Source organism: Orycteropus afer, unplaced genomic scaffold (genome assembly GCF_000298275.1).
Source record: "Orycteropus afer afer isolate SDZICR_OR568_19922 unplaced genomic scaffold, OryAfe1.0 scaffold00047, whole genome shotgun sequence".
NCBI lineage: Eukaryota > Metazoa > Chordata > Mammalia > Tubulidentata > Orycteropodidae > Orycteropus > Orycteropus afer.
Window position 1 is genome coordinate 6646453 of NW_006921634.1, and position 25800 is coordinate 6672252.

The following is a 25800-nucleotide window of genomic DNA, read 5'->3' on the forward strand; positions in this document are numbered from 1 at the left end:
GACAATTTAGTATTAATCTTTTGGATTTCTATCTGTAGATTTAGAATCATTTCTAATTTTTCATTTATTCTGTAATTTTGTTCTTGTATTTTCTTCCAAAATTCTTCTAGGGTTTTGTCTGTGTTTTCCTTGATCTGTCTCTGAATCCTTTGTAGATAGCTAGATGTAATTCTCTTGAATTCCTTATCAGAGAGTTCCAATGCTGCTTCTTTCTCAGGGATGTGTTCTGGGTCTGTGTCCTGCTCCCTTGTTTCTACCACTTTACTTTCCTTCTTTGTGTGGACTGTGATGGTCTGTTGTCCCCAAGACATCGTGGCATTGTTGTATTTAGATCTCTGTAAACTGTTTGTGAAGAGCAGGCAAAGGTGAGTCAGGCTCTTCTTTGTGGTTGTTTATCATTGGCCCATTGGTGGAAAAAGAGTGGTGGCTCTCACTTAGTAAGTGAAGCTGCAGGAGGTGGGTATAGTTGTGGCGTATGGGGACTCTTGCTGTCTTCCACTCAGTTAGACAAAAATAACAATTGAATAATCATCAAAAAAGTAAAAGCAGATGGTCAAAAATACACCATGTTATCACACAGGAACAGTAACCGAAAAAAGAAAACAACAACAAAAACCCTTGAAATATCTGAGGAGAGGGCAATAAGAGACAAAAGGTAGAGAAGGAAAATAATGAAGAAAAGAATGGGAAAAACACCAAAAGAAAAACAAGGAATGAGGTTAACCATGAGAAAGAAAGAAAAAAATGCAACCAGGAATAGGGAAAAGAAAAAAAGCTGAAAACTAGAACTTCAGAGGGAAAGAATAAAGGATAATAATAAAAAGGACAAAAGTAGTAAGAGTAATAGTAGTTTTAAAACAAACAAAAAGAAACAAACTAAAAAATAGAAAACAGAAAAAGCAAAATCACAACAGGGCGGGACAGGGCATCCAAGCTCTGTCCTTGCACACAGACTGGGATGGAATTCCTCCCAGCCCAGAAACTGGGTGGGTATGAGGGATGGTGGCACTTCAGCTCACCAAGAGGGTGTGGGGTATAAGAATAACAAGGGGAATGTCGCAACTTTCCAGTTGTCCAGGTCCAGAATGTCCTTGGGGTTACTGGCAAGTGTAGCCTGTTGTTAAGTCCCTGGAATCTGGGAGAATACTGTGCCTTTAAATATCCAAAATGGTCAAGCTGTTTGTAAACAATCAGAATGGCTGTGTCCTCCGGACAGACAATTGTCCACAGCTCAGCCTGCCTTCCTCTTTGCTGCTTCCCTTTTTATTCCCCAGCCACCAGAGCAGTCCTCCGTGCAGTCCCTGGCTAGCAGGCATGATTTTTAGGTTAATTCTTAGGTCCTACTATCACTCGGCAATATCCAAGCTGTCTGTGTTGCCAGGATCCCTGACAGACCACATCTTTGTATGTCTCCTTTTTTAGTGTTTTCGTGCAAATTCTTCTGCTAGTTGGAGTTTAGTCCACTTCTATATCCTTCTCTTCAAGGCTCAGGGGTCCAGCATTATCTTCTGTATCTGTGTTAATTGGTTCTCCTTTTCTTTGTTGAAGAGGGTCTGTGCAGTCTTTCTGCCTATTCCGCCATCTTACCGGAACTCTGCCAAGCAAAGCATTCTTGGTGTGATGTGCCAAATTCAGCAGAGAGACAGAGAACTCCCTTGGAGTTGAGATGCACTATTTCTATTAATACAACTTAATATGTCATTCACTATGTTTGTTGTTATTGTTGTCGTTGTTATGTGCCGTCAAGTCGGATGTGACTCATAGCAACTCCTCCTTGAGTTTCCGAAGCATATCACTAAGAAAGTAGATTGCCCAACCTTCCTTCCAAGGAGTGGCTGGTGGGTTTGAACTGCCAGCTTTCGGGTTAGCAATCAAGTGCCTTAGGCACTACACTACATTCACTATGAGTCAGAATCAATTAGATGGCAGTGGGTTTGGTTTTGGTTAAGACGTCATAATATTTGGACAGTTACGTTGATCTCTTATCTTAATAACCTATGTCTTCTTTACTTAGATTGCTGATAAAGTCACATACCACTTAAATACAGTTCACATTATACTAACAGTAATAGTTGAAGAAAGCAGCATGGAGAAAGAAACAATATGTTAAGAGAGTTCCTTTTCTTTATCTCTTGATCATTGTTAATAAATTGATCAATTGCCTCCCTTTTCTATAGCTGAGTGATCCATCTGTAAAAGGGAATAACAAATTCATCTAAAATAAAAACCAAAAACCAAACTCACTGCTGTTGAGTAGGATCCAACTCATAGCAACCCCTCCATGGGTTTCTGAGGTGGTATCACTACTGAAGTAGCTTGCCCAATTTTCCTTCCAAGGAGTGGCTGGTAAGTTTGAACCGCCAACCTTCTGGTTAGCAGTCAAATGCCTTAGGCACTATGTCACCAGAGCTCCTCATTTAACATAAGGTATTATAAAAAATAATTGTTAAGGTTCACCCTCTTTGACGAATGGCAAAGACTTATTTTAATGATATATTATCTATAATCCTGGGAGCTCTGGTAGCATAGTGGCTAAGGCACTAGACTGCTAACCAGAAGGCTGGAGGTCAAATCCAGCAGCCACTCCTCGGAAGGAAGATGGGGCAATCTACTTCCGTAGTGATACTGCCTCGGAAACCCAAGGAGGGGTCGCTATGAGTTGGGTCTGACTCGACGGCACATAACAACAACAACAACATCATCTACAATTCTAACAGCCCTTGCAATTCCACAATGATGGCAACACAACCAATGAGGTTTGCTAATGGAGATTTCCTATGTCCTTCTAGGTTGAAAAATTATCAGTAACTGCTGGATAATCACAAGCAGCCTATACTCACCATCTATAATAGACATATTTCTAGATGATGCTGACGTAGTGGGCTTTGAACTTCTGCTTCGAGTAGAAGTCTCCAGACGAGTGCCTAATGTTACAATAATGAGCACAGTCAATATACAATCCCATCAAGGGCTAAGGTTTTTCCTCTTTTAATGAAAAACACCAAAATGAAATTTACATAAGTTATGTCAAAACAGTTTAGTTGCAAAATGCCAGATATATGTAAGAAGAAACATCTAGCATCTGATCAATCATCTTTCAGAGATGATTCTTAGACCACATTTGCTTCAGCTTCTTACAATTAAAATCTAAGGGAAAAATTTGTAAATATAAGGATAATGAAAATAATCATCTCTGGAAAATAAGGATTTTTCTCCCTAAAGTAAATCATTATCCTAACTAAATCATTATCCTTTTTACTAGCTTTTAATTCCTATGATAAACACTTACTGAAAATAATTTAAGAATATTCTTGTCGTTGTTATGTGCCGTCGAGTCAGACCCGACTCATAGCGACCCCTCCTTGGGTTTCCCAAGGCAGTATCACTACGGAAGCCGATTGCCAAACCTTCCTTCCAAGGAGTGGCTAGTGGGTTTGAACTGCCAGCTTCCTGGTTAGTAGACAAGTGCCTTCGGCACTATGCTACCAGAATATTCCTAGGGATATTTATATAACACATTAGAAAATCACTAGATTCTATTATTTGTACTATTCAATGATAAGCAGTGTACATTAAATACATTAATGGAACTTTGTTCTGTAAGTTTTCACTCAAGTCACAATAAAAATATTTAAAAACCACCACCACAACAAAAAACCTATGGAGCAGTTCTATTCTGCACACTTGGGGTCACCATAAATTGGAATCCATTTGATGGCAACTTATTACAACAAAACTAATTAAAACACTGTGTGCATGCTGCCACTCTTTAAGTAAAAGGTACATATCAGAACTGCATTAAAAACTCACTTTATGTATTATAAAAATAAACTGCTAAAAGATTTTGTTTTAGAAATTAAAACCTGCATTTCACTTCTGACAACAGAAATGCAATTCTCTATTTCCCACTCAACTGCAAAGTCTGAATATATGCAGTTACACTCATTGCTAACCTCTTCCTCTTTGAGACCCTCCTCTTGATGCAGAATTCTGCCCTCTTCCTCCTCTTTGACCTCTTCCCCGGCCTCTTCCTTTGTTGGATGCTGCTTGGATGCTATCATCTGAGTCATCAGCTATCTCTTCTGCCAAATCCATACTCATGAGGTCATCAGCACTAAAGGCAGAAGCAGAGTTCTCTGCCTGAGATCTGTGGGCTCTGGCCCTATTCATAGCCTGAGAGGGATGACAAGAACGTATAGATTAGTCTGAGGCAGTACCCTACAGAAGGAATTTGCCCAGTCTTCCTTCTGAGGAGTGCCTGGTGGGTTTCAACTGCCAGCCTTCTGGTTAGCAGTCAAATGCCTTAGGTACACCATGCCACCAGAGATCCCTCCAACAGATAACATAGCATCCTAAATATCATTCATCTAGTCATTCAGATGACCATTTAATATTGCTAAACTGCCTACATAACTATTTTTCATTAATCATGCCATAAAAATGTAAAAAAGAGGACCCCCCAGTTATATTTCTGATTTGTCAGATCAGTTTGTAATAACCCATTGCTGTGGAGTTGATTCCAACTCAAAGTGACCCTACAGGATAGAGTAGAACTGCCCCAAAGGGTTTCCAAGGCTGTAATCTTTACAGAAGCAGACTGCTTCATCTTTCCCCTGCAGAGCGGCTGGTGGGTCAAACCACCAACCTTTTGGTTAGCAGCTGAGTATTTAACCACTGCACCACCAGGGCTCATTTTCAATTACAATTCAGGTAGTCCCTGGGTTACAACAAGCCTGATTCCTAATGGTGTCTTTAAGAATTTGTAGGTCAGTCAGAACAGGTGCATACAGTTCTTATGTAGTCCCACTTTAGTGCAAGAAAAGGCCTGGAGCCTCTTCAATGATTTAAAAGCTACAAGTATAGGAAGTCAAGGTGATCGTGATGAAGAACTTGTTATAAGTAGGGGTTGATTCAATCACTATAAAACGAAACCAAACTCACTGCTGTTGAGTCAGATCCAACTCATAGCGACCCCTCCTTGGGTTTCTGAGGCAGTGTCACTACAGAAGTAGATTGCCCAATCTTCCTCCCAAGGAATGGCTGGTGGGTTTGAACTGCAGTTTCTGGTTAGCAGTCAAATGACTTAGGCACTACGCCACCAGAGCTCCTTATCATTACAAAGTTAAGGGCAAATTTAAACATTAAGCATTAAAACAAGGCTTTGAAACAGCACTGCCCTGCTCAATGAGCTCAATGATGGCAGTAGCCCCACTCAAAGATGGCAGCCAACCACACTGCTTTGAATGTGTGTGGCTTTCCACAGTCCTACCAATAATCCAAACTCATACATCAGGCTCCTGAAAGGCTTACTATGCTTCTTCTGAGATTCCTATCTTAGGGCTTCAACCTGTAATTTGTCCTAGTCTGGTTCAGGTCTGTTCCTGTTTCTGCTTTGTCAGGTATGAAAGAATCAGTATGAAGCCCTGCATTTAAAGGCCCAGTAGGAGTTGTCTGTATGTCACACATTCGTAACCTGGAGACTGCCTGTACTATCTGTAAAATGAGACCTTCTAAAAGGGTTCAATGAGAAAGATAAATTTTCACAGTATCAGAGCTTCTGAAATTGGAAAGAATATTGGCAATCAACTATCATTTAATATCTAATTTGCAGATGACAGGATATGTACCATGGTCTCTTTGAGGGCTTCTAACTAGTTCAAACCAGTTCAGTCATGGCCAATGAAGAAAAACCAGTATAGACTTGAATTTTTAAGTCTCGGTCATCCTAAGGCTAACTGGAATTCAGATGCATTCTAGTGTCACTTCATTGGCCATAACTGACCCAGACTGAACCAGTTCAAAGACGTGATAAATAGCAAGAAAAAACTTACCAAAAAAAGTTATCTCTGGGTGGTGATATTTTAGGTGTTCTTGTTTTCATCTTTATAATAGAACAGCACAAATTTTCTTCCACAAACTTTTTTCTAAAATATTACTTTTGTAATAAATAACAGCATGGGCTACATATAAGTATGTATATATATATATATATACATATATATACATATGATAAAAAAGAATTAAGAATAGCAGTATATCAGTTAAGACCTGAGAAAGAACAAAAAACTTTAGAAGCAAAAAAACAAGTCATAACTTTTAATTTGGTAAGAAAATGTCCAAAAATTGCAGATGTAACCAAATATTCTACTGACTCTAAAATGACTGTCAAGATTTCTAATTAGAAATAACAGAATAAAACAATTCTGCCCTTATCTATTCTCTTAAACCAACACATAACGAGGAAAACAAAATCAAAACACAATCCATTTTCAGTGCAACTAGAAAACAGCTCTAACCCCAAAACATAAAATTTATGAAGAAGGGCTATTGAATATTATGAATATCCGACCTGGCTAAGGGATAGAGTTGAAGAGAGACAGATGTATGTCTCTGAGTCTCAAGCACTATAGAGTTCCTCAAAATTTATATCCCAGAAAGCCATGCTAACAGTCTCTCTTGCTTGGAATGCTAAATTCTGGGGCTAAGATTGGAGAACAGAGCATTCCTAAGCTCTTTGAGATACCATGAAATAAGAGGGGACAAGGCTAAATGAGGAGATGTGACAAGGCAGCAGGGGAGAATGGGAGCGGAGTGGGTGGAAAGCAGGAGGTAATCAGCTTCACAAAGGTGATCTTAGCTGAAGTGAACAGATAAATTACCACAATGAAGGTCTCAACATGGCTTTACAATGCCATGCAGGTCAGGCCCAAAATGGTCTTTACTTGTTTAAGAAGTCCCTGGGTGGTGCAAACAGTTGCACGTCTGGCTGCTAACCAACAGGTTGGAGGTGGGTATCTACACCTAGAGGCACTTGGGAGAAAGACTTGGTGATCTACTTCTGAAAAATCTGCCACTGAAACCCTATGGGGCAGGTTCCACTCTGACACACATGAAGTCACTATGAGTCAGAATCAACTTGATGGCAAATGGTATCAGTAAACAAACAAACAAACAAAAGAGCATGTGACAGAGATCACATACAGCCTGTAAAGCCTAAGATACTTACTATCTGGATCTTTACAGAAGAAGTTGGCCAACTCCTTATGTAGGCTGTTAGAATTTTTTTGTTTGTTTGTTTGCTTACTTATATGTGAAATTAAAAATTAAAGACAATACTTGAATGTTTTTCTATGTGAACAAGAGACTGTTTCCCCTCTCTAAATGGACAAGCTAATGCCTATGCTTGTCTGTTAGTTTGTTTAAGTAATATAAGCATGTACTGGTACTCAAAGGGAGCCCTGATAGCACAGTAGTTAAAGTGCTCAGCTGTGAACCAAAAGGCTGGGTGGTTCAAACCCACCAGCTACTCTGCAGGAGACAGATGAGGCCATCTGCTTCCATAAAGATTTACAGCTTTGGAAATCCTATGAAGCAATTCTACTCTTGTCCCACAGGGTCACCATGAGTTGGAATTGATTTGATGGCAGTGGGTCTGGTTTTAGTTTACTGAGATTCAGATTCTGAGCTAAGTGAACATGCAAAGCTGTGAAAGACAGCCTGGGAAAGTCTCAAACTCCACTACTAAGTTCTAAATGATATGCTGAGAATAAAAAAATCTGTAACATACTATATGACATGTTTAAAAATTACGTTAGAAGCCCTGATTACCAGCTAAAACCTTAAAATATAGTTTGAAAATCTAAACCCAAAGTACTTTCTCCTAAAAAACTCCCATTTGAAGTTTATCCTATACTTCACCTTCTTTGTATAAAATGCTCACTTTTACTCTGTTTTAAAAGAATAATGAAAAACTGAGGTTAAAGGGTTCAAACATAGGACCCATTGTAAAGCAGTATTTCTGTAATCTGTTAAACTGAAAAGGTTAATTAGATTCAAGGCAGACTATCCAAGAACCAGGAATCATTTCTCTTTAGCATACACTTTTACCATTTGGCAAACTCTCTTCTATTTCAAGGGTAACTTGTAAGATGAATTTAAACAAAATGTGTTAAGTGATTCCCAATTTGTGTCTTCTTCCTTTTAACATCAAAAAACATGTAGAAAGTAGAGTGGTTACACCTATACTTCTTATGAACTAGCAGTGATTCTGATGTGTTGTATGAAGTTCTAGAAGTTTTACAACTTATGCCTTTCACCGGCTATGCAGCGAATTAGTATTATAACCTAAAGTTTTGATAGGTTATATTGCTGCTGTTATGTGTTGCTGAGTCAGACCTGACTCACAGTGACTCCTCCTTGGGTTTCCAAGGCGGTATCACTACAGAAGTAGGCTGCCCAACCTTCCTTCCAAGGTGTGGCTGGTGTGTTTGAACCACCAGCCTTCTGGTTAGCAGTCAAGTGCCTTAGGCACTACACTACCAGAGTTGTTGTTGTTGTTGTTGTTGTTGTTTTGCCGTCGAGTCGGCCCCGACTCATAGCGACCCCTCCTTGGGTTTCCGAGGCAGTATCACTATGGAAGTAGGATTGCCCAACCTTCCTTCCGAGGAGTGGCTGGTGGGTTTGAACCTCCAGCCTTCTGGTGAGCAGTCAAGTGCCTTAGGCACTATGCTACCAGAGTAGTGAGGTGGAAAAGTATACACTTGGAGGCAGAAATATTCAAGTTCAAATTCCAGCCCTACCATGTGACCCTGAGTCTGGGCTCAATCTCCTCATTTGTAAAATGGGAACTAAGATAATGTAAGTAAGACATACCCCATAAAAATAATTTAATAAATGTCACTTTCCCCTCTGAAAACATTAATAAATAAAATCAAGTAGGTAATCAATTCTGTTTTTCCTAATACATTTATTTGGGAAATGACTTTTGACATTGGGAATGGTGAATGTGAAACTTAGCGCGGATGGTGGTAGCTTTTAGTTCCACATTAAAACAGATGTCATCAAGTTGATTCTAACTCATGACAGAGTAAAACTGTGCCTCATGGAGTTTTCAAAGGCTGATTTTTCAGGAGAAGGTTGTCAGGCCTTTCTTTCAAGGCATCTATGAGTAGATATGAACTGCCAATCTTTGGATTAGTAGCCAAGCACTTAACGGCTTGTGCCACCTAGGGACCCCTGGTTCTGTACTGAAAGCTGGGGGGCGGGGGGTCCATAGTCAATAGTGGCACCAATGCTAGTAATCTAGTAATGTGAGTTTATGTTGCAAAATATCCTATCTTACTCTATGGAGATAGTGTAAATAGTGTAAGAGGAAGAAATCTGTGAAACTTAAAAGCTGACATTCAGATTATCCTACAATATTCTTTTTAGGGAAAGGTTATTAACTGAGTTACTACAGTGAAACTTATGATGGCCAGAACTTAATGAGACTGCTTTGTTTTTCCAGGTCTCATAAGTTTTCCAGCTTTGACAGGATAGTCTTACCACTTTTAAATCACCCATTTTAGTGGAAAATAAATATTTGAGTTATCCTCCTCTGTTTTCACTTTACACAAGTTCTGGCTTTCTCAAATTTTACTATATATTCTCTATATTTTCCATAGACTCTAATGGACTGGCATACAATTTGGGGGTAGAGGGGTAGTTTTCTTCTTCAAGCACAGAACATCAAATTTTTGTAATAAGACAAAGGAAAGAAAAAGGCAATACCTAAAATGTCACTTTTCTAGACCCTGAAGTTCTAGGTAAGTGGCATTATTGGGTGAGTTGTATAACCAAGTCGAAAACCCACAAATAGCTACCATAAAAGGACAGATGATGAAGTAGATTAGAAATGTACTTGGAGGTCTCCCAGTGTATAGAGATGGTACAGAACAATTAACTGACAACTGATTTTTTTCCTGTGTCAGCATCTAAAATTACTTTTGATATTAAAGGTTGTGCTATTATCTAGTGATAATAATAGATGAACTCCTGAACAGGGATCGAAGAGTTCAGAGGAAAAGAAAATAAATTGAGAGTCCTGGTCTCCTTAAACAGGGGGCTTTTCCTTTTCAGTATCTCAGGTATTGACTTTTACCTAAGGAATATGCTTAAAACGAGGCAAAAAAACCTAATATTTAAAGGGGGTGGGGCTATTCCTTTTTTATTATAGCAGAGGAAACAATGGATTTTTCAGTTAATTTGAGGGATGTGTTTCATCTTCTTCCAACTCATTAATAGTTAGCTATAGTTCAGACATATTGAGGATGATGACAATGGGCTAGTGAGACAGTTGTATTAATTCAGAGAGGGTGAAATTTCCCTATCATGAAAAGATTAATTATTTTCTTTATGCAAATGTCTGTCTCACCTACTAAACTGACACTCCCTTGTAGACACAGACTATACTTTATTCACATTTGTCAAAATATACACAGCAAAACCCATTCCCTTCAACAATTTCTAGACAAAATTATCTGTGGCACTGGTTACATACCTTTTTCACATTTGTATTCCTAATATAAAGCAGCATACCTACCTCATAAGAGCACTGTACAAAAAGTCTGCTGAATAAAACCTCAACATAAATAATTTACAAAACAATTTTTAAGTACTAGATAGAAATCATAAAATACTAAAAACAACTTGATAAAAATACATTTCAATAATGAATCCATCAAATACCAGACTAAGTAAATGGTTGCTAGCCTGTAGCTCCTAAACTACAAAGCGAGTGGAAAGACTGATGGTGGAGCTCAAGCTAATTTCAACATTTCAAAAGGCCAATAGAAACTCCACTATTTACTCATGACAAGACGGCTAACCATTTTTCTTCTCCACCCCCCCCCCCCAATAATATCAGCTTAATTACAGAGCTCTGGTGGGGCAGTACCTAACCCATTTGACTGCTAACCAGAAGGCTGGTGGTTCAAAACCACCAGCCACTCCTTGGAAGGAAGGTTGGGCAATCTACTTCCGTAGTGATACTGCCTCGGAAACCCAAGGAGGGGTCACTGTGAGTTGGATCCAACTCGAAAGCAGTGAGTTTGAGTTTGGTTGTTTTTTTTGGAGGGTAAGATTTTATTTTATACTGGTAAGATTCTCCAATAATTATATAATATTTTGATTAATTAGGGCTCTTCTTTAAAGTATTCCCACTACATTAAGTAAGTTTTACAAATATACAAAAGAAAAAGAAAGCAGAGTGGGCAAGCAGAGTATCGGTAGGCTGAACAACAATCCCTCATCCTTAAACAACCCCTGCCCATACCCACCCATCAAATCTAGGTGAAGTGACTGCTCTAAACAAATCTATTATTTATTCTAATTTTAAAAATTATTCTAATTTAAAAACTTAAGGCATATACACATAGAGTTTACAATAGGAAAATCACCTCTCGAACTTCATCATCTTCTTCATTAGAATTTCTTTGTCTGCTTTCTCTGAAACAACGTACCTATATCATAAAAGAGCAAATCACAAATATGTCGCTTATTCCAGTTACGTAAATATAAAATAAGAGAGACAACTGATTATAAAACGCTTTCCATTATAACGTAAAATCTGGAAAATTTAAATACAGTTTCAGCTCATAAGAGATGGAAAGAGAAATCAAATTTTCCCAGTAACTTGCATTAAATTTTTAGAAATGTACTCTAGAAAATAGAAACAGACTGGCCCTGAGCAAAATGATATCACCTACTGCCAAAATGTTCTGTCACTGAAAAATAGTCTGTCAGACAGTAAAGGGGGAAAGAAAAAAAAGTCCAACATGCCTGGAGCGTTCTACTTCAGTAAAATAGTTAAAAGCAAAATCCACTCTCCTTTAAGAAGCCTGAAATATTTATTACATTGTTCAAAACCCTCTTTGCCATCTGGCTGCAAGACGGGTAGGAGGCTGTCTGAAATGATACCTGAAGTAGTGGGCCCTGAAGATCTATTTTTATCAACTGCCATATATTGAATAGTTACTGTTTGCTAACCATGGTCCAGGGACTGTGAGGGATACAAGAGGTTCCTTCTTTAATGGTTCCTGCTCACACAGCTCTTATGACAGAGTTATGGAGTTGGTGAGATAAATACCATTTATGCAATAATGTCATCAGGAAATACTTACTGAGCACCTACTCTTTGCCAGGCACTACGGTAGGTACTGAGAATACAGTAATGAATAAAGTTAAAAAAAAAAAAAATCTGCCTTCATGGAGTTTATAATCCAGAGGGAAGTAGCAGTAAACTGACTAAGCATATTATAATTAATTTTATGGGTATAAGGTCAAGCTTGAGGTCCCTGGGTGGTGGACAAGCTAATGCCTTTGCTTGTCTGTTAGTTTGTTTAAGTAATATAAGCATGTACTGGTACTTAAGGGGAGCCCTGGTAGCACAGTGGTTAAAGTGCTCAGCTGTGAACCAAAAGGCTGGTTCAAACCCACCAGCTCCTCTGCAGGAGATAGATGAGGCCGTCTGCTTTTGTAAAGATTTACAGCACTTGACTATTAGCCAAAAGTGGTTTAAGGAAGAAGTCCACGAAGACTTAGCACTCAGCACTTTTGGTGCTTTATATACCACCTACAGCACTAACGGAGTCCCTGAAGGCAACGTTAAGATCCCACCTACTAACGGAAAGCTTGGTGCTTTGAACCCAGTCAGAGGTGCCTCGGACAGTCCTGAAGATCAGCTTCTGAAAGATCACAGCCTTGGAAACCCTATGGAGCTGTTCTACTCTGTCCTACGGGGTTCCCATGACTTGGAATCTACTCTTGGCAACTAACAAGAACAACAACAGGGTTGAGCTGGAAGTCTCTGGTAGCCTCAGAACCAGCTTTTTTCTTGCAGATAGTTTTCAACCTGCCTAACTTGTTAGACAGCAGGTCTTGATTATGGGACCAGAGGTGCATGAAAGACCACCTGGGATCTTCTGCCTTGACCTCTCCAGAAGGCATCTCCTGACACAGATCTGGGCAGCCTATGCCTAGATGTCTTTCAGATCCCCAATACTTGTCTACACTGTGTTTCTTGCTGTGCTGTATCTTTTGCCTTTATATAACAGCCTTGTGAGTAAGGTCAATGGAGGTTTTCAAGCCCTTTCAAATATTGTTGTTGTTATGTGCCGCCAAGTCGGACTGACTCATAGCGACCCCTCCTTGGGTTTCTGAGGCAGTGTCACTACAGAAGTAGATTGTCCAACCTTCCTTCCCAGGAGTGACTGGTGGGTTTGAATCTCCAGCCTTCCAGTTAGCAGTCAAGTGCCTTAGGCACTATGCTACCAGAGCTCCTTAGAACTTGTGAAATCTTTGTAGAAGGTGCTAAGTGCTCAGAGAAAAAGCAGGAAGAAGGACAGAATATGCAGAGGGAGGTTGCATCTTAACAGGATCATCAGGAGAGGGCTCAATCAGAAAGTAAATATAAGCAAAGGCTTTAAGAAGTAGGGAATGTATCATGCAAACAACTAGGGACAGATTATTCCACTCAAAGGGAAGAACATGCACAAAGACCCTGGGGCAGATGCAGGCTAGTGTGTTTGGAAACAGCACAGACCCCAGGGCAGATATGAAGGTAGGGAAATAATGGAGCAGTTGATAAAAATAGATCTTCAGGGCCCACTACTTCAGGTATCATTTCAGACAGCCTCCTACCCATCTTGCAGCCAGATGGCTGTAAGAGCTTTTTTTTTTTTTTTTTTCAAAATACAAAAAAACAGCAAGAATGATCAGAAATTTGCTAGGATTATTGAGCCTAGAATGGGGAAAGAGGAAGGACAAGAGTTGAAGCAGGGAGACCAGCTAAGAGGCTATTTGAAATAATCTCATTGAGATGACGCCGGCTTGAATCATCCGGTAGTGATGAAGGTGGTGAGATGTAAGTCACATTCTGTATCTACAGTGAAACTTGTGAGAGCTGGGACTCAACAGGACCACGTTGTTTTTCCAGGTCTCGCAAGTTTGACGTCTTTGACAAGATGCAACCTTACCACTTTTCTGCCCTTCCTTTTAGTAAAAATATTTGAATCTTTCTTCTCTGATGGGTTTCTGCCTTACATAGGTTCTGGCTTTTCACAGGTTTACTATATTCTGACAGTCAGGATACAGGTGACAGAAAGGAGTCTAGGAAGGCTCTGAAGTTGTTCCTCCGAGGAAAGAATGAGGCTTCTACTAAGTAGAGCAGGTTTATGGACAGGGAGCAGGGATTATAAGTTCAGAGTGGAACATGTGAAAAGTTTAAGATGTCTACTAGACATCCAAGTGCGAATGTCTAGTAGTTCAGAGGCGAGGTCTGGGTTAGACCTCTGAAAGTCATCAGTGAACAGATAGTGTTTAAGTCAGGAGACTGAGTGAGGTTACAAGCGTGATGTGTAGATGAAGAAGAGGTCCAAGGACTGAGTTCTGGGGACTCCAACTTATGAGGATGAAGAGATGAGAAGGATCAACAACAGAGATTGAGAGTAGGTGTAAGAAGAAACCTCCAAGAGTATGGAGTCCTGGAAGCCAATGGAAAAATGATTCAAGAAGAAGTCAAGTTAGATTTAAAATAGAACCAACACTGTAGTTAGCAATGAAGGTCACTGAGGACTTGAACAAGAATAGCTTCCCTAGAATAACAAAGTCAAAAGCCTGAAGGCATCAGTTTAAGAGACAAAGAAGAGAGAAGAATTAGGAGCAGCCAATATAGAGAAGTCTTTGGAGCAATTCTGGTATAAAGGAGAACAAAGAAATATAGTAATAACTAAGGGAAAAAGTGAGATCAAGAGTTTTGATTTTTTGTTTTTTAAGCTGGGAGAAATAACAGCATGCTTGTTATGATTCAGTAGGTGGGGGAAACTGCAGGAATAGTTTTTTAAAAGATTACATAGTACGTAATAGTGCTTTAAACCAAAACCAGTTGCCATTGACTCAATTCTGACTAATGGAAACCCATGTGTTTCAGAGTTGAACTATATTCCACAGGATTTGCAATGGCTGTGACCTTTTGGAAGCAAATTGCTAGGTCCTTCTTCTGGATGGGTTCAAACCACCAAACTTTTAGTAAGTAGCTGAGTGCTTAACTGTGCCACCTAGGATCTCACTGATAATGCTCTCCAAACCAAAACCAAACTCACTGCCACGGAGTCGATTCTCAAAGAGTGACTGACTCTCTTTGGGTTTCAAATCTATAGAAGTAGATTGCCTCATCTTCCTTCCACCAAGTGGTTGGTGGATTTGAACTACCAATCTTCTGGTTAGCAGTCAAACGCCTTAGTCACCACACGCTAGGTGGTGTGTAATACCAAAAGAGTTAAATCTTCGCAGAAGGGGAGAAATGAGCATCAGAGTAAAAATACTAGTAATACTTACTTAACAAACACCATATAATAGGCATAATGTTGTAGACTTTACGTATATTAATGCTTTTAATCCTTACAACAAACAACCTGGAAGGAAGGTCCTTTGATATCCCTTTTTACAGCTGAGGAAACCGAGGTACCGAGCAATTAACTGATTGTCATACGGCTAGTAAGGTTTTTGATTTTGAACACAGGCAGTTATGGTCCAGAGCCCATACTTCTAGACAGACAGACAGACAGACACACACACACACACACACACACACACACACACTTGCTTGCTGAAAGTGAAGATGACTTGAAGCACTTACTGACAAAGATTAAAGACTACAGTTTGCACTATGGATTACACCTCAACATAAAACAAAAATCCTCACAAATGGTCCAATAAGCAGCATCATGATAAATGGAGGAAAGACTGAAGTTGTCAAAGACTTCATATTACTTGGATCCACAATCAATACCAGTGGAAGCAGCAGTCAAGAAATTGGATGATGTACTGCACTGGACAAATCTGCTGCAAAAGACTTCTTTTAAAGTGCCAAAGTGCAAGGATATCTCTTTGAAGACTGAGGTGCACCTAACCCAAGCCACAGTATTTTTCAATCACCTTGTATGCATGTAAAAGCTGGACAATGAATAAAGAAGAATGAAGACGAGCTCATGCATTTGAGTTGTGGTGTTGGCAAAGCCTAAGGCACTTGACTGCTAACCAGAAGGCTGGCGGTTCAAACCCACCAGCCACTCCTCGGAAGGAAGATGGGGCAATCTACTTCCGTAGTGATACTCCCTCGGAAACCCAAGGAGGGGTCACTATGAGTCGGGTCCAACTCGACAGTACATAACAACAACAACAACAACTGAAATTACCAAAGAATGGCAAAAGAACTAACAGATCTGTCCTGGAGGAAGAAGTGGAGCTGGAATGCTCCTTGGAAGTGAGAATGACCAGACTTTGTCTCACCTACTTTTGTCATGCTGTCAGAAAAGACCATTCCTTGGAGAAGAATATCATGCTTGGGTAAAGCGGAAGGTCAGTGAAAAAGGGAAAGGCCGTCAACAAGATGGATTGACACAGTGGCTGCAACGATGGGCTCAGGTATAGCAAGGACTGTGAGGCTCGTGCAGGCAGGACCTGGCAATGTTTCGTTCTGTTGTACACAGGGTTGCTATGAGTCGGAGCTGACTCGACGGCACCTAACACCACCACCACCATCACCTATGTATCCACCCACAGATTAATGTTTGTTATATCCCTGTCACTTTTGCATCATCAATTGGAAGCTAAAACCTACTGAAATCTGTCCATAAATCATGTGCTATCATTTGGAAATATATAAAGTAAAACCTGCACTAGCATAAATGACATTAAGTAGTTATCAATAGGATTCTTGATTCAATCTGCATTGACATAGTTAATTAACAAAGACATCTTCTGACTCTGGCTTTTAACTGGAGGAGTAAACAAAGCAAAACTGAAATGCCTTTGCTCTTGGCTCAACAGTTGAAAGCAAAAATCTTATCATCTTAAGTGAAACCATTAAGCTATGTTAAGTAAGAGCATATTTTTCAGTTTATAAATCTGTATCTTAGAACTCTTAGGATCATGTCAGGAGTTAAACCCAAGTCCTACATAGCTGACTTCAAATTGAAAGTCAATTGTGAGGGTGAAAAAAATTGTGAGGGTGGAAAAAACAAGCAACAGTGTGGCAGTGAGAGAGTTCGAGGTTGGAGCGTCAACTATTCACAAATGGAGAAAGGAGAAAAAGGAGCTGGAGAAACTGAAGCTGAGAAAACACTTACATCGTGGGCCCAAAGTGAAATGGCCAGAGTTGGAGAACAACTTGGAAGAATGGGTTATTTCTCCAACGAATACAATCAAGCTGCCTCTACTGTAGCAATTCAGATCAAAGCAAAGGTTCTGGCAAATAAAAGAGGAACCTCAGTTTTGAAGGCAGATTTCAACTGGATTTCTAATTCATGAAAAGAAAAGACCTTTCCAGGAGGATGAGAACCACTGTAGGCAAGCAACTTCCAGCAACAAAATATGGTCAACCAAAGAAACCTATGAACTCTGTATTTCAGCAATGGTATAACTAATATGGATGGAGTTCCAATGTCTTCCAACATTTAGGCCACTAGGACTATAGCCGCTTACGATACAAAAACTATGCCATTGTAACCACTGAGCATGAGAGGGCTTGCTTCACTGTAGTCCTTGGTTGCACTACAAGTGGGGTGAACTAAAGCAGATGGTGATTTTCAAGAGTGTTACCATGCCCCATGAAAAACTGTAATAAGAAGGGATGGACAGACTATGATGTTATGAAAGTATGAGTAGATAAATATTATAGGGCCAGACAGAGCAGATTCTTTTCAAAGAAGTCTTTACTAATTTTTAGTGGTACGGCTGCTTATAGAGAAAAAGTGTTCAAAATTACATTAACTCAACTGGGGCACATATACATACAGTCATACCTGGTGGCCTTACTTGAAAGCTGCAGCCACTAGATACAGCAGTCAACCACTCGTTCAAGAATCTTGTGAGAAGAGAGTGAGATGAATGGATGTAGTCTGGGATTCATGAGTTCACACCATCAAGATGACTGACGCAAGAGATGTTTACAGAAGTCTTCAAGTGGGTGGCTTCTGCTTGGGAGAAAATAACCCCAGAAACCATCCACAATAGCTACAGAAAGCCTGGGATTGACGAAGATGAAAATACCACAGGCAGTGATGATGACATCTGTTCAGAAGTCACAAAAGAGTGCATCCAGACAGCTCTGAGATATTTCAATGATGACAATGATGAAGGATTGGACTTGGAAGGAGGGTTCTAGACATCAGATGGTGATGATGATGATAATGAATGAACTAAAATGGCCTATTTTAAGATGAAAACACGATTTCTTCTACTGACTTATTTGTTTACTTCAAAGACATTGATTATCAAAAATTATGTTTCAGTATAAGATTTATAGAAGCCATAAAATGTTAATATGTTGTTCTTACAGTTTTAGACCTAGGATCATTTCTTACTTATTAAATTATAGCTCTTCATGTATTCTTATTCTTTGGTTTCAACATGGCATCCTATTTCCATCATAAGCGGATTCAGTCCACTATTATTTGCACTTAGTTCAGGAAAATAGCTACCTTAAATGAAGTTTCCATGACATCAATTTTATCCTGGTAACATTAAATCCACTGGACAGAAAAAAATATTGAAATCGGTAATGTGTGAAAAAATAGTAGTATAGTGCATTTAACAAGTGGGAGGGTTGCCCGGTTTGCAAATGTGTATAAGGTGAGCATTATTTGCAGAGAATAGGGTACCTGACACTGAATAATACTCATTGTGACACCATAAGGATTCAAGAGAGCCATGTTAACTAACCAAAAGCACTAAAATGAAAGTCAAACAGAGTAAAGTTTTAGAATAATGTTTTGTTCTTCTGCTTAGAAGGAATATGAAAAGCACCAAAAAATTAACATAACCATTGATGATATGCTTAGAATATTTTCTTCCATTTTTCTATAAACACACACACACACACACACACAAACATATTAAACAATTAAGATAATTGGAATCATACTGTGTATAGTGCTGCATCTTTGGAATTCTTTTCCCATTTAATATTATATTGGAAATATTTTTCCATGTTTTTCAAAGGTATCATTTTTAATGGCTGCATAGCATTCTATATTGTGTATGTGCCAACATTTATTTTACTAAAAAATTTCCCATTCCCCTGACTGTGGACAACAATAAGATGAGTTATCCTATACACAAATCTGTATCTCACTATTCCTTTATGGTAATTCCCCAAGGCAGAGCTAAAGAGTAAAATTTTAAGCCTCTTGACAGACATCGCCAAACTGCTTTTTAGTAAGCCTACTAGTGGTATACCAACTTTTTTTTTTTCAAATTGCTGCCAATTTGACAAAATATATTTCAGTTTCTTTCATTACTGCAGGCTAAATACCATTCTCAAATACTTAATAGCCACTTTTCTTTCTTTTGTGAACCACCTATTCATGCTCTTTATTCATTATCCTATTTAAATGTTTAGTGTTTTCTTAAGACTACTATGGACTCTTTAATTGTTAAGAATATTAATGCTTTTTCTATCCATATTTATTATACTTTGTATATATCAATACCTTTTTAAATTTTTTTTGTTAAGAATTTGACATGCAAACATTTAACATTTCTACATACCAAGATCTGGAGTTTGCCCTGTGTGACTCTTCTACTGCTTTTATGCTTATTATTAAAAAAATGCATATTCTAGATTAAACACAAAATATCAATCAAAACCTAATAAAAACTCAAAATGAGAGAACTTTTCATCCTAACAGGTTCATTTTAAGGCACTTTTAGGATCTTCAAGAGAAGATACTACCTATGTGGAATACAACTACCAGACTTTTCTAGATGTTTTCTAATTTAATCCTCATTTTGTTATCCTAATTTTACAGACAAAGAAACTAAACAAATCAGAGAGGTTAAATAAGGTTTCTTCAGAAAGAAATGCAGAGCAATGCTTACGGACAGACTATCAAAATACAATCCACCCCCAAATTATTACCTACCTCTTCATCAATTTTGTCTTCTGTGGCATCGATATGGCGTTCTTTAAGAAATCGCTGTGTTTTTTCCAACTGGTATTTCACTAATTCTTCTATGGCATCTTTCTCTTCCTTATCCACAAATTCTTGTACTGCTTCACCCATTCCCCTTTCTGTTAGGAGTGAGAGCTGCACATTCTAGAAGAAAGACACAAACCACCATGTAGAAAATATTACCTATTCCTTAAAAAATAGTTACACATGAACAAGGAAAATTACAGGATAATATCATCAAGAAAAAAGTAAATTTTTTTCCAATTGAAGGGAATAATGATAATTTAGTGGATAGTAATTAAATCTACCACTAAATATTAAGGGCCAATAAAAACAAGATAAGGCAGGAGAGTGAAGAACAAATGAAAATGCAGAGGCCCAAGTGGCTACTGACTAGAAATGGCAACTAATGATTACTAGAAACTAGGTTAAGTTTCTATTTAGCCCTGTAAAGATGGTGCCCTTGACATTTTTATTTGGCCCCTTATGAAAAATACTGGCCCCTAAAGATGTTCACATCCTAATTTCCAAGACCTATGAATAATCTGAGAAGCTGTACTATATGAAGTGGCATGCAGCGTCAGACTTGGAGGAAGACTCATTAACAACCTGTGACATGCAGTTGACACAACCTTGCCTGCTGACTTGAAGCACTAACTGATGAAGATCAAGCACTATAGCGTTCAGTATGGATTACATCTTAACACAAAGAAAACAAAAATCCTTACAATTGGACCAATAAGCAACATCACAATAAATGGAAAAAGATTAAAGTTGTCATGTATTTAATTTTACCTGAATCCACAATCAATGCCCATGGAAGCAGTAGTTAAGAAATCATACAACGTATTACACTGGGCAAATATGTTGCAAAAGAAGTCCTTAAAGTGTTCAAAAACAAAGTCATTTTGAGGACAAGGATGCACCTGATCCAAGCCATGACATTTTTAATCATCACATATGCATGCAAAAGTTGGACAATGAATAAGGAAGACCAAAGAAGGATTGGTAACTTTGAATTATGGTGTTGGTGAAGAACACTGAATATACCATGAGCTGCCAGAAGAATGAATAAATCTGCCTTAGAAGAAGTACAGCCAGAAATGTTCCTTAGAAACAAGGATAGCAAGACTTTCCCTTACGTACTTTGGACATGTTATCAGGAAGGACCAGTCCCTGGAGAAGGACATCATGCCTGGCAAACTGGAAGGTCAGTGAAAAAGAGGAACCCTTCAATGTGATGGACTGACACAGTGGCTGTAATAATGGGTTCAAAGAGAGCAACAATTGTGAGGATGGTGTGGGACCAAGCAGTGCATTGTTTTGCTGGACACAGGGTTGCTATGACCTGGAATCAATTCAATGGCATCTAACAACAACATGAGTATGGTACATGGCAAAGGAGAATTAAAGCTGCAGAAGGAATTAAAGTTGCTAATCAACTGACCATAAAATAAGAACAGGGACTATCAGTACGCAAGAGGAAGTCAAAGAGAAAATCCAGAGGGAGACGTGACTGTGAAGAAACGGATAGAGAGGTACAACTTCGCTGGCTTTGAAGATGGATGAAGGAGGCCATGAGCCAAGAAATGTGGGTATCCTCTATAAGCTCAAAAAGAAAAGGAAAAGGAAATGCATTTTCTACTAGAGCCTCCTGAAAGGAAAACAGCCCTGCTAACATTTTGATTTTAGTCTAATGAGACCTGTGTCAGACTTCCAACCTACAGAACTGTAATAATAAATTTGTGTTGTTTTAAGCCACTAACTTTGAAGTCATTTGTTATAGCAACAATAGGAAACTAATACAACCAGAAGACTTCAGAGTGTTACAAATTCATGACAGTAAATGCAAATGGTTTCACCATCAAGTGGCTGTATTAGCAAAGAAATCCTAAAATTATATCCAGAATCCTAAAATTATATCCAGATAAGAGAACATTAAATCCTGGATTCAGATTTTTATAGAGATAAAAATAAAGAAGATAGCAACATCAACAAAATAGTCACAATAACAACAATGTTCATAGCAAACCTTAATTAAGCACTAATTCTTCTCAATGCGTAACAACTATAAATGAATGTAATTGTCACCTTATTTGCTTCATAGAACCATTCATAAGAATTCATTTTGTTTACACAATCAATTAAATGTAAATTAAAATCTGTTGTCATAAGACAGCCACTGTTAAAGTGTGAACTACAACTAAGAAATTACCTTCTCTGCAGTTTGAAAATACTGTTTCACAAGGTCTTCAACCCTTAGAGTTGTTCCTTCTGATGTAGGTCTTGTGATAAGTTTCCCAAAGTTGATCTCTTCTCCTAGAAAAAAGAAGTCCATTAAAAAACAGTACCTTGTGTTAACAATGTTATAATAAATTCACTATAGGTTGCTGCAGTGGAACAATGGCCAATGTGGTCAACGTGGTAAATTCTGAGGCAAAAACCAGCCATTTTTGCTAATAGCCACTCAGTACTTGCTCATACTTCCAACTAGTATGTCTATTTCAGCTGCTCTGAAAGTGCAGTCCATAGATCCTTTCTAGGACTCTGCGAGGCCAGAACTACTTTAATAATAACTCTCTCACTGCCATGGAGTCGGATCTGACTCATAAGCCTTACTTGTCTCTTCCTCTGTGTTAACAATTACACTGAAGGGACAAAAGCAATAGTAAAACTTTTGGCATCTTGGGATGAGTCAAAGTGATGGCACAAAACTCCTACTAGGCACCATTATGTATTCATATTTTTAAAAAAAGTTCCAATGAAGAATGTTGTTAATGACAGTAAAAGTAATTAACTAAATCTCAACCCCTAACTATGTACCTTTTTAACATTCTGAGAGAAATGGGAAGTATGAATAAAGCACTTCTGCTGCACTCTTAAGTAGAATGGTTGTCTCAAGGAAAAGTACTTTGCAGCCATTTGAACTATAAGCTGAACTAGCTGCGTTTTTTTCAAGGAACACCATTTTTATTTGAAAAAAGGACATGATGGTTATTCATGTTTGGGTAACTTCCAGGAAAACAACAGTATTCCTTGCCAAGTTCTTGGGCAAAAATGAGAATTTTGGAAGGTTTCTCTCTGCTAAGAGCTTGATCATTTTCTAGTATCTAAAGACTTTTCTGAGGAGATTGATGGTAATACTCATGAGTATGCTCTTTTGATCTTATATGGTGTTGTGCCTAAGGCATCTGAGTGCTAACCAGAAGGCTTGTGGTTCAAACTCACCAGCCACTCCTTGGAAGGAAAGCTGGGCAATCTACTTCTGTAGTGACACTGTCTCAGAAATCCAAGGATGGGTTGCTATGAGTCAGCTCTGACTCAATGGCAGTGAGTTTGGTTGGTTTTGGAATCAACATTTGGATCAAGACCTGCAAAACTCAGTAAAACCACTATTTTCTAAATGGCCAAAGCATGATATTATAAAATCTTGCATGAAGAAGGTCTGTTCAAAGTAAAAGAAAGACTAATGGATTTTAATATAAGAGTACGAAAAGTAACTGATACAGTACTAATTCCTCATTACAACTCACCTGTAAGAAACTACCACTCATTGAGTTTTGCTATGTGGGAAAGAATCCACAATTATATGAAAAGGCTACTAAAATATACCTCTTTTTTCTACCGAAAGTCCCTAGGTGGTACAAACAGTTAATGTGCTCAGCTACTAACCTAAAGGTTGGTGGTTCAAGTCCACCTAGAGGTATCTTGGAAAGCCTGGCAATCTACTTCCAGTTTCCATTAAAAACCCCATGGAGCAGTTCTATTCTGACACACATGGGATTACCAAGAGTCAGAATCAACTTGACAGCAACTGGTTTTTCTATCTATCTTATCTATGTGAGGGAAGATTTTCTTCATATATTTTAACCAAAACAACTATTTCAACGTTATTTTGGCAGTTTCTAGTGGAATGCCCCCATTCAGGCACCTCCCCTTGGGCTGCTTTCCTGGCGCCCCTAGAAGCTTAGCAGTGAATTACCCTGTGCAAAGCTTCTGCTGGCGCATCCTCTCAAAACAACTTCACAGATAAGTGTCAACAGCAGAGAAAGCTTCCTGCAGCATACCTCCCTCTCCACTTAGGTGGTTTCATAACTGAGTGAGTGCCACTGGCTAGGCATTTCTTCTTAAGACAAACTCTATGGTACCTCCTCTGATAGCTTTGCAGTGAGTTCCACCTGAAGCAGAGTACCCTACTATGGACAGATTCTTCTAGCACTTGATAGGGCAGATTTTCAGAAAGACCCATGGGCACAGAACCTCAGTATTCTTCTCTTCCATCCAGCGAGCCACAAAGGAGGTCTGGGTCTCAACCCTGGGAGGAAATGAGCTCCTCCCTGAGTGTCCTGGATAGGCTACCCCTCTACCTGCTATTCCTGTCTTCTTTAGAGTTTACTTTGCCTATTAAAAGCCAGCCTCCTGCTACTCCAATTCTCAGTTACTCTGTCTCTATATTAACCCTTCCCTGTTCAAATTACTTTGTGATTTCTGTCTCCAGTTGGATTCCAACTGACACAGAGGTCCAAAGAACAAAAGGCTGAGAACTCCAGTCTATCCTATACCTACTTCTTACAGGGTTTAGTTAAAAAATCTGTCTTTTACCACTTCATAGATGAGAGACTGAAAATGTGGATAGCAGTACTTCAAATCAGCAGAGCACAGAACAGTTTATAAGAGACTTTCATCTTTCTTATCATAAGAATTTGGGAGACAGATGATAGATGGGCAATATTATCCTCATTTTATAGGTAATGAATTTATGAAAGTAACTGAGCAGCAGCAGGAACAGCTCTAGGAACTAAGAGTCTTTTTATCATGACAATCTCTATGGACAGAAATTACAGACATTTTAGAAATTTGTACAGCATGCCCCAAGTCTATACTTAATCTTGGTAAAATAAACCTTAATTAATCGTGGTAAAGTATCATGTTTATACTGTGCTACTTACAAAGAAGATATATGTGCATTATTTTATGATTTAGAGGAAAGGAAATAAAATTCAGAGTCTCATTCTACAAATGACAACCTAAATTGTCAATGAGATTTTTTACTGGCAGTTGAATTCGTGAATACTTCTGGTCTTTCATCAAAACAAAAGACATAATTACATTACAATTCTATTTCTCAAAGAGTGCTTTTTCGTGATGTGTAAAAGTAGAGAAATAGGATCAAAATCTAAATTCGCTATTTACCTCAGTGTAAGGGTGTCAATTTCTTAAAACTATACTGAAATATCAATAGGGCTAAATGAACTAAATTTATATGAAGTCACTTAAATCAGAAAGCTTTAACTATAAATTAAAAATATGACCAAGAGAGACTTTCTTGCATGGGAGAGTCATTTGGACAAATATGTTTGGATGAAGGTTCTAGAATGGAAATTTTAGGGGGGGAAAAAAGAGGGAAGGGTATTCATATATTGTATTTCCACAGGTTTCTTTTAAGTGAAGGCACCATAAAAAGAAATTTGTAAAGCTTTGTATATTTTGTTATTCAAGAACAAAGACAGAAGGACTTCCAGTAAGATGGTGGAATAGGCAGACAAGCTACACAGACCCTCTTCAACAAAGAAAAGAGAAACCAATTGACAGAGACAAAGAAGATAATCCTGGAGCCCTGGGCTTTGAAAAGAAGTATATAGGAGTAAACCAGGCACCAGCTAGTGGAAAAACCTGAATGAAAACAGTCAGTACGGAGACAGTTAGAGCTGCAGACTGTCAGCTACTCTGATGGGACCAACAGCCTGAATATTTCCAAGTGAAGTTGGGACCTGAGAATTGACCTAAAGGTCAACTTTGGTCACCAAAGACTGGACGATTGTGCTGGTGGACTATGACTAGGAAGGTGCGGTGTAGTAAATTACTTAGTGTGGCTTTTCTACCCTTAAGTCTTTGTAAACTCCAAGGTGGGATTTTGTATGAGCAACTGAGCAGCCCCTGATTGCTGAAGCTATCCACCTGGGTTATTTCTGTTGGGAGTGGCACAATACAATGTTCTGGGAGGTGCCCACTCTCTCTCACGTGCTTA

General features: G+C 38.7%; 1 protein-coding gene across 1 annotated transcript in view; it reads right to left on the minus strand.

Annotated features, from left to right (window-relative positions):
- Positions 1–25800, minus strand: part of MRE11 (MRE11 homolog, double strand break repair nuclease) — an 84492-nt gene that overhangs the window by 20959 nt on the left and 37733 nt on the right. Inside the window, exons 11-16 of the mRNA XM_007938063.2 lie at positions 21988–22091; positions 19743–19916; positions 11217–11279; positions 3954–4173; positions 3260–3262; positions 2841–2924 (exon numbers count right to left, since the gene is read on the minus strand). Coding sequence (XP_007936254.1) covers positions 2841–2924; positions 3260–3262; positions 3954–4173; positions 11217–11279; positions 19743–19916; positions 21988–22091 — 648 coding nt within the window. The remainder of the gene's footprint in view (positions 1–2840; positions 2925–3259; positions 3263–3953; positions 4174–11216; positions 11280–19742; positions 19917–21987; positions 22092–25800) is intronic.